General features: G+C 43.3%; 1 protein-coding gene across 1 annotated transcript in view; it reads right to left on the reverse strand.

Moving 5' to 3' along the window:
- Positions 1-14,489, reverse strand: part of CHAT (choline O-acetyltransferase) — a 159,570-nt gene that overhangs the window by 97,153 nt on the left and 47,928 nt on the right. The window contains exons 7-8 of the mRNA XM_029610699.1: positions 10,739-10,908; positions 3,562-3,662 (exon numbers count right to left, since the gene is read on the reverse strand). Of these exons, the coding sequence (XP_029466559.1) occupies positions 3,562-3,662; positions 10,739-10,908 (271 nt within the window). The remainder of the gene's footprint in view (positions 1-3,561; positions 3,663-10,738; positions 10,909-14,489) is intronic.

Raw genomic sequence — 14,489 nt, forward strand, 5'->3', positions numbered from 1 at the left:
CCCCCATTATCCTTAGTCCATATCCCAGAAGGATGGAATCTGTGTACAGTCCTTGCAGGTGCTTTTTATCAGCAAACTTTACACTAATTTTCAGAGCAAAAGTATTCATGTATTGTTACTTTGAAAATTATCCGGGGAGAACTACCTGCACACATTTACACCTGCTAATAACGTGCAAGTAGTTTGATGTAGAGATTTATTCACATGCTATTTAAAATTGACTCCCCCCCCACTTGCCCCACATGCTTCTTTTACCCTCCTGGCACCGGGCTATGACCTTGGCCCTCCTCACCTTGGTCGCGGTGGGCAGCCGCCGCCGCCGTCCTGCCATCTCCCAGCCACCCTGCTCGACCCAGGATAGTCCTCTGCCCTCTCCTGCTGCCTCCCATCCGTGTGGGGGAACACCGCTGCAGCAACCACGCCGCCTCCACCTTCTTCCTCAGCCTCTGCTCCTAGGTGCATGCGCACCTCTGTCGGAGATTTAAAGAGGCCATGGCGAGAAAAGCTCCCACAGCCCCTAGTGATGATGTCAACGGCCCTGGGTATATAAGGAAAGCTCTGACAGTCAGAGCTTGCCTTGGCAACAGGTCTCCTCACTGTCTTTGCCGGTGTTCCTGAGTGACTGTTCCTGATCTTGTTCTTGCTTTCCTGTGCCTGTACCAGTCTCCAGTTCCTGTTCCTGCTCTAGAATCCCAGCTCCAGTTCCTGTGTTCCAGTACCTGTTCCTCACTCCACTGCTGCATAGTGAGTTGAGGAGTTTGATGTATTGTCCATAATGACCCTTAGATCCTTTTCCTGGGTGATAAGTCCTAATATGGAGCCTAACATTGTGTAACTATTTTCTCCCTGTCATGTGGATGTATGCTTACCAGCATACATCCACTGGTATAAAACCTAGACTGCATGATTCAGGCCTTTGATATGTGGAGCTACATAGTCAGTCTAAACCAACATTTGTTTGGTTAGGAATACTATTATAATATATTGTGAAAATCTATGCAGTACGGACTCCCTTCATCTTTCTCTCCAACTGTATATATAAAATTGCATGGAACCCTTGGGTTCTGTGAAACTTGGTGAAAAACTCTTGTCTACTCTGAGCAAAAAATATTACAAAGCAAGGACAAAGAAAAGTGCTGAAGAAAGAACTGGAAACAGTAGCACACACAAGCTTGCACATATACATACAGCTGTATGGTACAGAAGGGAAAGCATATACAATGTTATAAAATACTGAAGAGTCAGTAGTAATTTTACAAATGGTATTCTTTTTTCACTCACAGAGTATGTACATTTCCTCTAGGTGGTGTGTGCAAAATCGAACCATGCCAAAAACAGAGAACTGAAAGAACATGCAATGGGTATGAGACTAAACTGTGATACACACCCATGCAAATCAGGAATATAGCATCTATTTCATCAGCAGGACAGATACATGGAGACAGCATGGGAAAGCACACACTAAGCCATCATGCAAACAGGGAAGACGTGCAAAGGAAAATATGGGGTGGGTGAATACCATCCACCACAATTTGCCTTCCAGAATGTAGCATTCTTTGTTTATTTATTTGATTTGCTTCTATTCTGCATTGCCTAAATATCAATGTGGATTACATTTCATGTACATAATAATAAATAATACAAAATATCTACATAGAATATATAAATGGTTAATTAAAAGCATCTAAAAATGACATCATTTTCACCTTAGGGCACTTCTTCAAGCACTGTGGCACTTTGGAGTCTACCAAATTCCTACTCCACAGGAGGAGTACCTAACACTGACCACTCAGCCAGAAAAATGGCTGATGCAGATCATTGGTCAGTCTGACACATTCAAACAAGAAAGACATTTTAGATCACAGCTAAGATCAGAGACAAATGCAATTATTCTGTTGCTGTTTATTCTCAACCTCCCAGCACACATTGGACACATCAACAATATGTGAAAATTCAATCTTTGCAGACATATTTTTTTCACATTAACTGTATTTTCTGTTACCAGAGTGGAGAGGAGAATCCTTTAGGACATGTCCAGGAGGATAGACTGGAAAAATGCTGGCCTGGGTGGGACATGTCTTAGTGGTGTGGCCATCTCTTCTGTCATTTAGTTAATGAGCACTGCAGCAGCACATAGCTCCTGCAGTTTTATGGTATAGAGTACGTCCTTAAGGACAGTTTTACAGAACACGATAAAGGGGACACATTTGTTCTAGCTCAGCTCACACACGTGAAACATACCCTCTGATATACTTTCTCCGTAAAGAGCAGTCTTTTAAAAAAAAAAAAAAAGAGAGAGAAAGAAGAGTGACTGGCAGTGCACAGTCCTCTGTCAAGCTCATTCAGAATACCATGGTTTCCCTCATGATTTACTAATTATAGCAGAAGAGGCGAAAGGTGAAAATAGATTTCTCTCTTCAGTGGGTGATGGAAATGGTAGCTAAGATTCCTAGGTCTTGCCATGTTTGGCATATATGAATAGTGCCCTATCTAGGGGTACCATGGATGGTGTATTGCTGGGTTTATATGGAAGAGATGGAGGGTTTGCGTGGGACACATATGACTCCACTAATTGCTTTCCCTACCCATCATGTGCTGGGTTGCTTTGCATAATACTATTGGGAGCTATCTGTGCATCCATGGTTTGGTGAGGTGGAATACTGATTCTTCTTAGTAAGAGACATCTTAGCAGGCAGTATTGCACCTTGTATGGGCAGAATATTCGTTAAACAATTAAGAATATTGTAAAGTGGATACATATATATAGTTCTTTTTTTGTTGTTGAATATCTATCATCCTTTCATTACTGCAGAGCATCACAATGTGTACCTTCCTAAGGCATAGGAGTTTGCTTTCTGATGAGATATAATAAAAAGTTTTGTATGTATGATTTCATTCTGCTTTTCCATGCATTGTTTTCCATGGAACAGGGGTGTGTAAGTATTTCAGAGCATGATTAGATGAAGTTGAGTAGTGATTTAAGTGAGAACAGGTGTTTTGGGCTTTTTATCCTTAGTGCACAGTGACATCAAGTCATAAGCATGTATATTTTTCATTCCACTTTTCAAGCACATCAAAGCCTATTACATTCAGGTACTGTAGGTACCTCTAGCATGTTCAATGTACTTCTTTTGCCCTATTCCAGAGCTTCTTGATGTCATGACAGTGACTTTCCATATCTCTGAAAAGGGATAAAGGGGCTCATGTATAGAGTAGAGGCCAGGAAAAGGCAGTTATTCAGTTTCTCCAAGGTGCATGATGTTCTTGGTTACCTTCTTCAAACATAAGATACAATTGTTTTTATTTGTGAAATGCAATGAATAAACTTTTTGTCTATAAATTTTTCAAAGCTCCTAGTGGATGTGAATCAATCCACAGGTGGTTAATTTCTTACCAATTACTGCCTGATCATCATGTCATTAGTTAGAAATCAGCATTTCCCATTCCATGCTGTGTCTTTTGTAAACCTACATCTATTTTCTAGAACATACAGAGCGTGGTTAATACTCCTTAGCAGATAAATATTTGGGTGCTCTTTTCTCATCAGGAAGAAAGACTCACATGTATCTGAGCAGGTGTTCAGTGCACTGTACAAGGACGATCCCATCAAAAGGGGAATGTTCACACACTGTACCGCAGACTCCATCTCTTCCCACCACAAACTAACAAGAAAACATATGAAATTGAAAACAAATTGAAAATTTCCAAAGTGCCTTAATAAATGAATGCAGTTTATCATAAAACTGTTATTTATTGTATAGCATTCTTTGAGGAACTGAACCAGAGACAGCAGCACTTTCAGGATATAAACTCTTGTGTCTAAATGCAACCCCCCACATAATCCACATAATTGGTTTATATCCAGGATGTCCTGCAGTGCTGATCAGCTTTCTTTCCCCAGTTTATCTCTGATTACAGTGTTGAAACAATTCTATACACAATTTTAAGTAGTCAATGGCAGCATATACCAGAGTCTAATACATTTACTTTCATTTAAAATGTTATTTATAGTAGCAAAAGAGGGGGTGCCCGGCAGCATCCCTCATGCAAGATTAACTGCAAGTGCTGTCCTTTGGAGCAAGGAGAAGTAGAGGACCTGTTTAATACTTCAGAAGCATTTTCTAAATTGGTAAAATTGATTTTCAATAAATATTAACATTTTATTAATCTGGACATAAATTAAGATGCTTTATATTACCTATGTACTAACAGAGATTTCAGATCATTTGATTAGAACATAAGGGTGGGTTAGATCTAGAAATTTGATTAAAATGCACTATTTTGAATATATTGTGTAAACAGTTTTAGTGGTAGACAGGAATTGGCCACCAAAAAGATATGTAAGTGGAGTAATGAACAAATATCCAAAACAGCGAAAACTCCACAATGACAACTATACACAATCAACAGTTCAAACCTACCCAGATGTTAATGGAATGTTAATAAAATGGAGGAAAAAGACCTCAGAACCTCATGTTAGTTCTATTTAGAACATACATTTATGAGGTGATATGTAATCACTGGTCTTAATAAACCTCCAACCTTCCTACCATCCAATTTCAAATTTTATTCTTATCAATGTTTTTTGTTTTGTATTTTTCTTAAAAACCCTTATTCGCTCTTGTTCAAACACAATTGATTCTGCAAATCCACTGTTCAAAGGACTCTTAGAGAAGGGCTTTGAAATCCCCCATGTTTTCAAGAACTGTCAAAATGTATGTGTTCTTTTTACACAATTATACATTCATCAATAGATAACAGTCCAATTGACTTGTCTGTTCACGACATATTTTTACAAAACTGATGTTCAAGGACTATATTTGAATCTGAAATGTCCCCAATATTTTTAAAAATTGTGAACAGATGCAATGTTAATGTTCTTTTTTCTTCTTTTTTTCTTATGTTTTCCGATATACTTAACAGTGAACAACAGTCCAATAGAACTCTAAGCACCAAAACAGTTCAGGGAAAGAACACAACATTCAAACTTATCTGTGCCGGTATTCAAAGTTTATCCCTCTGTTCTTCTTCGCCGTTTAATCTCTATTCCATATAGTCGACATTAGCCAATGTTTCGCACAAAGCTGTCTCAAGGCATTACTAATGGCGGTGAGTCTGAAGTGAAAAGAGATGTTCAGATGTTGGATGCGGTAATTTATAAGTAATGCCTTGAGACAGCTTTGTGCGAAACATTGGCTAATGTTGGCTATATGGAATTGAGATTAAACGGCGAAGAAGAACAGAGGGATAAACTTTGAATACCGGCACAGATAAGTTTGAATGTTGTGTTCTTTCCCCGAACTGTTTTGGTGCTTAGAGGAGTTCTATTGGACTGTTGTTCACTGTTAAGCACGAAAGCGCGTCCACTCGAACGTTCTTAGAGCCGGGTCGGTAGCATAAGGTAGAGTCAAACCGATCAAAAAACAGTGACCACTGGGCTTGTCTTGGATTCAGGTGTTGGGCTTGCTTCAAGAATGCTAGGTTTTTGTGATCGGTGTAAATCGTAACCAGATTGTTGGCTCCCTCCAACCACTGTCTCCATTCCTCCAGGGCAAGTTTCACGACTAGCAACTCTTTGTCACCAACACTGTAGTTGCTCTCTGCTGGGGATAATTTCCTTGAGAAATATGAACAGGGCAACAGCTGTCCAGAATCAGAGTACTGGCTCAGTACGGCCCCTACGGCCACATCGGAGGCATCAACCTCCACCACGAAGGGCTGGCTGGGATCCGGATGACGAAGGCAGGTGTCTAATAAGAAGGCTTCTTTGAGGGTCTCAAAAGCTTGGCAGGCAGAAGTTGGCCAATCCACCGTGTTAGCCCCCTTTCGGGTGAGGGCAGTTAATGGAGCCACAATATGAGAGTAATTGGGAATAAAGTGACGGTAGAAATTGGAGAAGCTGAGGAAGCATTGCAACGCTTTAAGACTCGTCGGCCGGGGCCAATTCTTAATAGCCGCCACTTTCTCAGGATCCATTTGAAAGCCTGCTGCAGAGACTATGTAGCCTAGGAATGTCAGGGAGGTCTTCTCAAAGCTGCACTTTTCCAGTTTCGCATACAGGCCATGCTCCCTAAGTATCTGGAGCACTTGACGGACATGCTGACGGTGTGATGGCAGGTCCTGGGAGTAGACTAACACGTCGTCGCGATAAACAATTTCGCAGGTGTTCAGAAGGTCCCATAACACTTCATTCATCAGGTGCTGGAACACCGCCGGGGCATTACATAAGCCGAAAGGCATCATGAGGTACTCGTAATGCCCGTCTCGGGTATTAGACGCGGTCTTCCACTCCTCTCCGGGATGGATTCTGACCAAATTGTATGCTCCTCGTAAGTCCAACTTTGTGAAAATCTTTGCTCCTTGAAGCCGATCAAGGAGCTCCGGGATTAGCTGGAGTGGGTAGCAGTCTCACTTGGTAATTGAATTTAGACCTCGATAGTCTATACATGGCCTCAGTAAGCCGTCTTTCTTGCTGACAAAAAAGAAGCCTGCTCCTGCAGGCGACTTGGACGGGCGGATAAACCTCTTGGCCAAATTCTCTGCAATGTACTCGGACAAAGCCCGGGTCTCAGGTATAGATAAGGGATAAACCCTTCCTCGAGGAGGCATAGTACCAGGTAGCAAGTCAATAGCACAGTCATACGGATGATGCTGTGGAAGGATCTCCACCTTGGTCTTGGAGAATACATCCGTGAAGTCCTCATAAGGTGCAGGGGGACCCACGGCAGAGTGCATCAACGGAAGTGCGGGAGTCTTAGGCACTTTCATACAATTAGCCAGGCAGAAGGGACTCCACTTAACAATCTGTAGCATATCCCACTGAATCGTGGGCGAGTGTTTCTGTAACTACGGCAACCCTAGCACCACAGGGTGGACAGCTTTATCCAACACTAGGAAGGCTATCTCCTCCGAATGGAATGCTCTGGTGCGGACTGTAATGGGTGCCGTGGACATCTGGACGGGACCAGGAAGGAGCGTCCCCTGCATAGAGGTAATTCGTAACGGGACCTCCCATCTATGCGTAGGAATCCGCAACTGGGAGACTAGGTCGTGCAGGATGAAATTACCTCCGGCTCCGGAATCCAGGAATGCCATCGTCTCAAAGGATCCTCCGGGGTATTCCAGAGTAACAGGAACTGTACATTGAGGAGCTGTAGCACAGCCTAGGAGGAGCTCCTCCCGACCTCCTAGGCTTTGGCGTTTTCCGCACGCTCCTGGCAGCATGCCAAGAAGTGGCCCTTCTGACCACAATATAAACATAACTTCAACAAACGGCGACATTGTCTTTCTTCAGCAGAAAGCGGGGCCCGTCTCAGCTGCATGGGTTCACAGGTGGGAGCGTCTGGACGAGAACTCTTAGGAGAGGGCGCAGGTCTCGGCCCACGAGCCGGACTGTGGCGAGAGGAGCGCTGCTCCTTGGCCCGTTGCTGTAGGCGGCGGTCTATGCGAGCAGCCATCTCAATCAAGACATTGAGGTCCTCCGGCAGATCTCGAGCCGCAATCTCATCCTTAATGCATCCGGAGAGGCCTTCCAGGAAGATGGCCTTAAGACTACCATCTTGCCAACCTACTTCCTGGGCTAAAGTCCAAAACTCCATTGCGTAATCTGCCAAGGAGCGAGCCCCCTGACGAAGTTGCAGCAGATCAGACGTAGCTGTGGCTACTCGGGTGGGCTCATCAAAGGCCTGGCGAAAGTTCGTGATGAACAGTTGTAAATCCGTTAGTGAAGAATCATTGTTTTCCCAAAGAGGAGAAGCCCATATCAAGGCTTTCCCATTGAGCAAGGACAAGATATACGCCACTTTCACAGCATCCGAGGGAAACTGCCGAGGCAACAGGGAGAACCATACAAAACATTGGTTCAGGAAGCCACGGCAGGTCCTTAAATCACCAGCATAGCGAGAGGGTGCTGGTAACTGAGTCACCGAAGAGCCGTGCCCCTCGGGGGCCCTGCCAGCGGGAGGCAAGGACTCCAGGCGCGAGGACAGCTGTTCCACCGTGGCTGCCAAAGTATCAATGCAGCTCTGGTGCTGTTGCATCTGCTGGGCCATCCCGGGCAGATCCGAGGGAGCGGGTGCATCCGCCGAGTCCATGGCCTTGCAATCTGTTGTGGGAGTCTCAGTTTAGTGGACCCTTGGGCCGACCTGCTAGAGACTGGGAATAGATGGTCAACGTCTCTAATGAATAGCAGGCTGGGAGGCAGATGTTCAGGCGGGACTTAGATGCTCTTCACCCTGGAAGCTGGTACTCCCCTGGGAGGAGCCCGTAGGAGCCCAACCGCTGGGACTTAGGTGGCTTCACCCTTGGAAGCCGAAACCTCCCCGGGAGGAGCCCGTAGGGGCCCGGCCACTGACACTTAGGCGGGTTGTGGATCAGGACAGGTAACTGGAACCAGACTAGGACAGTAGCAATACTGTAACTGGGTTCGGGTTCTGGAACCAGGCAGGAACTGTAGCAAGACTCGGGTACTGGAACCAGGCAGGAACTGTAGCAGGGCTCAGGTACTGGAACCAGGCAGGAACTGTAGCAGGTAAACAGGAACCAAGCAGGCACTGTAGCAAGCAGACAGGAACCAAGCAGGTACTGTAGCAGGCAGGCAGGAACCAAGCCGGTACTGTAGCAGGCAGGCAGGCAGGAACCAAGCAGGTACTGTAGCAGGAACGGAGCGACGAAGCCAAGCGAGTCACTCCGGGGCACAGCGCAACAGGAAACCAGGAAGCTAACCCGTTGCAAGGCGAGGACTGGACGGCCGTGGCCGGCTTATCAAGGCCGCGGCGTCTGACGTCAGGAACTGGGCGGAGTCACCACTGGCGGGAAACGGGCTAGAAAGGCGCCCAAGTGGCACGTGCGCACGCCTAGGAGCAGGGCGTCCTCAGGCACCTTCGTGGTGGCGCAGCCCCAGCGGGGACGCCGCCAAACAGGCCGCAAGCCAGGGCTCCAGAGGCGGGAGCAGGTCCGGGAACAAGGAGGTAAGGGCCTGGTCGCAGTGCTCGCAGCCAGGACCGCAACAACAGAGGCGATCAATGCAAACAGCAAAGGTAATTGTAAATGTTGCCATAGAATCTCTTTTGTTGTGCATCTCAAAGCAGTGATTCTCCTGAGTGTAATCGAGATCGAGCTGTCTGCAGAATCACTGCTTTGAGATGCACAACAAAAGAGATTCTATGGCAACATTTACAATTACCTTTGCTGTTTGCATTGATCGCCTCTGTTTGGTATACCTACCACGGCAATTTTGTTAAGTGACCACAGCACTGTATTTACTGACACCACGCTTCAGAGACCATCTGATGCCTCTCATATACACTCTATTTGAATAATCAAGAATTTTTAATTGATGAAGTTGAGCCCCTGACGCAGCCCCATTGTAAGAGGGCGAAACTCGGCCTGAGTCGGGCTATTTTAAAGATATTTAATTCTACAATAAAGAATCCAAAATTTGGACATTTTGGCCTATGATTATTTTATGCAGGATTGTAAGTACTTTGTAGTCTATTAGGTATTTTATTGGGAGCCAGTGTAGTGAGATGAGGGTTGGAGTGATGTGCTCAAGTTTTTTTGTTCCTGTCAGAATTCTGACGGCTGTGTTCTGTAGGACTTGGCGAGGATGGATGGTAGCAAGTGGTAGGCCAAGGAGTAGGGCGTTGCAGTAGTCTAGGTTGAATATGAGTAGTTGCAGGACTGTTCTGAAATCATCCTGTGCAAGGAAGGGTTTAAGACATCTGAGTGTAAGTGGTTTGTGATATCCTTCCTTTTTTCTTGTTGGTTATGTGGATTTTGAATGATAGTTCTTTGTCTATGGTGATTCCTAGATTTCGAGTAAGGGTGACAGGGGAGATTAATGTTTTTGGGTTTTCTGTTTTGAGTGGTTTCATGGGGGCGGTGATGTTTTTTTTTGTCGAGGATGATTAATTCAGTTTTATCTATGTTTATTATGAGTTTCAGGTCGGTTAGATGCTGTTTGATTTCTGAGAGATAGATATTTGTTCTATCGTATGTTTTAGCAACCTATATGCCAGATAGACATTATTGCAATGCCAAGAAGTTCCTCTAATGAAGCTAGATTTTTCTGGTGAAACATGAGCACTGTTGGCACTGTATAAGAAAAGATTTTGCTTCTATATTTATTTCTGGCTGAGGTGTATCTCAGCAGGCTTTTTGTTTTTGTAATTTGCTGCCTTTCGGATTGCACAAACTATTCAGTTCTAGTATCTTCACTATATATTGGCAGTTATTATATTCATTTAAGCTTTTTTAATTTAAATGATTAACAAAGGTAAACAATTTATTTTTTTGGAGTGTTTTTCAACAGTTCAGGTGGTTATTACTTATTTTACATAACTGTCTAATAATATATCTTGTAACAGAAGTGTCTTGTATGACCCTGACCATTGACTTAAATTATTCACACTGTGGTTAACCCTGTTCTTTGCTTGTGTCCTCCTCCTCCTCTCAATCTCATGTTTTCCTTTATCTTGTATCTCTCTCTTTAGGACCTATCACATAATGTTTCTGTACCTTTTTTCATCAGAGTTTAATTTGAATTCCCATGCCTGCCTCAGGGTGAGATATTTTTTAAATTGGGGAGAAACTGAACTAGCTTAAGGGAACAGTAGCAGTACGATTTATTTATTTTTTGTGGAAATTAATGTACAATAATGTTCACAGGACAGATAAAACTATGCTAGTTTTACAGAAGTTGTGACTTTGCAACCCTCTTTATAAAGTATGAATTTACCTGCATAGGTTTGTCATACCAGCGGTTTCCACCATTTTTGTCATAACCTCCTCCATGTAGGAGTTGTAAAGCCATATTGGTGTCACTGAGTTCTTCGCCACTGGGTACATCCAGACACACAAGACACATACATCGTTCAATCATATCGAGGGAGTCTCGGTTGGTAGAGTCTGTGAAGATATTTCAAGCATTTTAAAATGACTTGCTGATAAGCCCATAAGTCAGTTGAATTAACAAAATTGCTGTTCCTTTCTAGTTTGAAGAGGAATGTATGGGATTTCTAGACCCTGTAAACAACTTCAATGCACCCTCATTTACTGGTGACGGCTGCATTTAAAGGCAGCATAGCCTGGGTTCTAGTCCTATTTCCTAATTCAGGTCTTCCATTCTCTGGCTTGGATAGAGCTGGGGATGGTTGTGGCACTATAATGACTAAAGTAAATTGGGAGTGGGAAGAAGAGGGTATAAAATAGGGAAAAATTCCCTGCATAGTTGTAAAGGAAGACTCAGGGTACCAGATTCCAGCCCTGGTTCTGATTCAGCTGCAAACCCAAGGAGCAGAAGGAAAAAGTGCCAGCTCAAAATACAATACAAGAATAGGGTAACTTAGTGCAGTAGTCTCAAACTGGGGAAGTGCAAGATGAAACACTGGGGTTTTGGCAAATTCAAGGGATTCATCCCACCGTATGTTTTGTTAAGTACCTTGGCTATGCTATTATCTCCAATTTCACAATAAAGTTTAGTTGTTTTGTTTAAGTTCACTAATGATGACGGAGAGCAGGGGCAACCCACTTATGTGCTCCTACTGCAGGAGTAGATCCTTTTTTTGTACCACTGAAGTGAACAAAACAAAATCTAAGTAAGGTGGGGGTAGGTGGGGGTCTTGCCATCACCTGCTCTCATAGTAGGGATGGGGCCTTCTTACCCTTTCTGTCTGCAAGAAAATTTCTAAATAGGGAAGTTGGGTCACTCATAGCTCTAATAGCCAAATGGGGTTTTCTTACGTACGGGCAGGACTGTCAGAAGAGGCAGATAACGGCCGGGGGTAGTAGGGAGCCAATGTACCTCATCAGGAGGGAGGGTGCAAGAATTCCATGCGCCACTGTAGCAGCAGAAGCACTTCTAACCCTTCAGGTAGCCACTAGCAGGCAGCCGGCTGTCAGAACAGGCTCGCAACGAGCTCGCTTTATAATTGGAGTGAGCCCTGCCCCCCCCCCCACCTTGATGGGCCCTGTCCCCAGACTGGCCAGGACACGGGTTGGCCCAGCAACATGCCTGCTCGAGAGTGACTAAAGAAAACACTACAATCCTGATTAGGGAAATGTCAAGCCACTCCCTGTTGCTTAACAGACAGGAGGGTACTGCTACCACAGGCTGGTGCAATCAAAATGCACAGTCTACCTTGTGTAAAGAAGGCCGGGATGAACCGCAGTGATAGTTTTCTCTAAAACGGAATTTAAAAATGAAGCTGTGGATATGTGCTTATTCACATAACAAGTCTCCATATCGTTCTTTATGATCTAATAATGCAAAGGAAGGGAGGGAAAAGGGAGATCCAGTCATAGGATTGCAGTTTACTGGGTTTGTGTTTTGCCTTGTAGTTGTATGATCAATGTAAAAAGCCTCTTTTTAAGAAAATATTTTACTAAACAAGAGGAGTATTTCTTTATGTAGGTAATAGGAAAATACATAGAAACATGATGGCAGAAAAAGACCATTTGGCCCATCCAGTTTGCCCATCCGTCCAATTAATTTAGCATCACTTCCTTAGAGATCCCTTGTATTTATTCCATATGGACATTTGATAGTCTAGCATGTGTTGTTCAACATCTGAATACAATGAATCTCTTTGATGGAATGGATTTTTCTTACATCTTTTATGCCTTCTGATCAAGTGACAGCCTCTGACATAGTGTAATCAAAGTGTAAGTGTTTTGCATGATGGTGCAAATAAAAGGAAGTGAAATAATTTGCAGCATGTTCTTTGCATAGATGGAAAATTAAAATTTACATTTCCCTTTAATACCTGTATGAGGGCAATTATATGATCAGAGAAACAAAATATTTGTAAAGTAGAGCACAAAGCTGAAAGATACTATTGAAAAAACTCTTTGGTATATCTCCAACTTTGCTCAAAGATTTAAATATACTAAAGTGTTTCTCCTACTTCATGTCTTATGGGAAAAATGTTTAGCACATCTGGGCAAAGTGTCTTAAGTGGAGTTGTCTTTACTAATTGCAATACAACTTACCTTACAATTTTAGAGCATTTAAAAAAAATACTTAGTCATATTTTACATATTCCGAGGAGGGCATAGATTCCTGCAAACGTCAATACTAGCTACTAAGGGTTTCTGCCCATGTGAATACAGTGTTTACAAGGGATGTGTATACTAAGTTATTTTGTTTTCATTTCATTTTTTTTCATGTTTTGGAGATTTTTTGTATTCGTTTTAGGTCTCCAGGGTTTTATTTTTCATTGCTTTTTCCTGTCTTTTTTTGTTTCTGGAAATGGTGAGCCCTGTTTGCTAATAGTGCACACTATTTCCCGAAAAAGAAAAACTGATAAAAATTTTCATTTTTTAAAGATTTTTTCATTTTGTTTGAAACAAACTGGAAATTGGCTCTTTCATACATGTTTTAAATTATGTGTTAAATGAGTGCACATCCCTAATGTTTACCATTATTAGGAGAAGTCCAAAATATCACAGGCCTAAGCACTCTTAAGCAGTACCTCCTAACAGTTTCCAGTTTATGGCCACATTTGTAATCACCGGAGTGCGCAAAAACTGGGAGATCCAAGAGTATTTTCCAAGCAGCTTGGCCACGTGCGTATCTCCCGGTGCGCACAGAAGAGCCGGGTTCGTAAAAAGGGGCTGTCCTGGTAAATCATGTGCCAGCTGCCGGTTGGTGTGCGCAACTTACTGCTGCTCCATCAAGCAGATAAGTTTAAAACCCCCCAAAAATAGGGTAGTTAGGTAGGTTTTAGGGGTTGGGGCGGAGAGGGGAAAAATGAAGAAGGTAGCTAGGGGGTTAGGGAACTGGGGAAGGCTGGATAGCATCACTGCGTTCTTATAAATAAAATCCCCCACCCCCCTTTTGTGCACGAGTTGGCAACCATGCGCACATGCGTGCGCTGATATAAAATTGGGCACACATGTGCATGCGGGTATCGGATTTTATAACGTGTGCATGTTATAAAATCGGCACGTCCATGATGCCCACATGCCCCTTGTATAATTTACTTTTTAGCTTTTAGACTTAAGTACTGTATAATCCTTTTGAATCCTTCTTTACTATGTGTTGGTCAAAATTAACTCTATTTGGGCCTCACTACTATCCCCAAAACTTTGGTATCCAATATGTTCTTGCACCTTTCTATAACAAACAAAAGTGTCTTTAATTTTCTGTTCCAAATTGTTGATATTAATAACATAATTTTAAATCAACTTCTATATTTCTGAGGTTTATTTTGGTAGCTCCTATATGGTCTTTGTTTTCTTAGTACAATCTCAGTGCTTGTGAAGACTGTAACCTATCAGCATAAGAAGAAAGTGAGAACGAGCATCATAGAAAGGAGAAGCAAAGTGCAAAGAGAGATGGAGGCGAAGGGGAAGAGGAGAACGTTAGTGACAGCAAAAGGGGGAGGGGGGGGAGCACGAAGAGACAGAGCAAAGAGTTGAAAAGTAAAAGTGAGAGGAATCCAAAAAGGAGAATCTGGGGTGCCGTGCGGCTGTAGGGCGGGAAGCTG

The sequence above is a fragment of the Rhinatrema bivittatum genome, chromosome 7, assembly GCF_901001135.1.
Source record: "Rhinatrema bivittatum chromosome 7, aRhiBiv1.1, whole genome shotgun sequence".
Classification (NCBI taxonomy): domain Eukaryota; kingdom Metazoa; phylum Chordata; class Amphibia; order Gymnophiona; family Rhinatrematidae; genus Rhinatrema; species Rhinatrema bivittatum.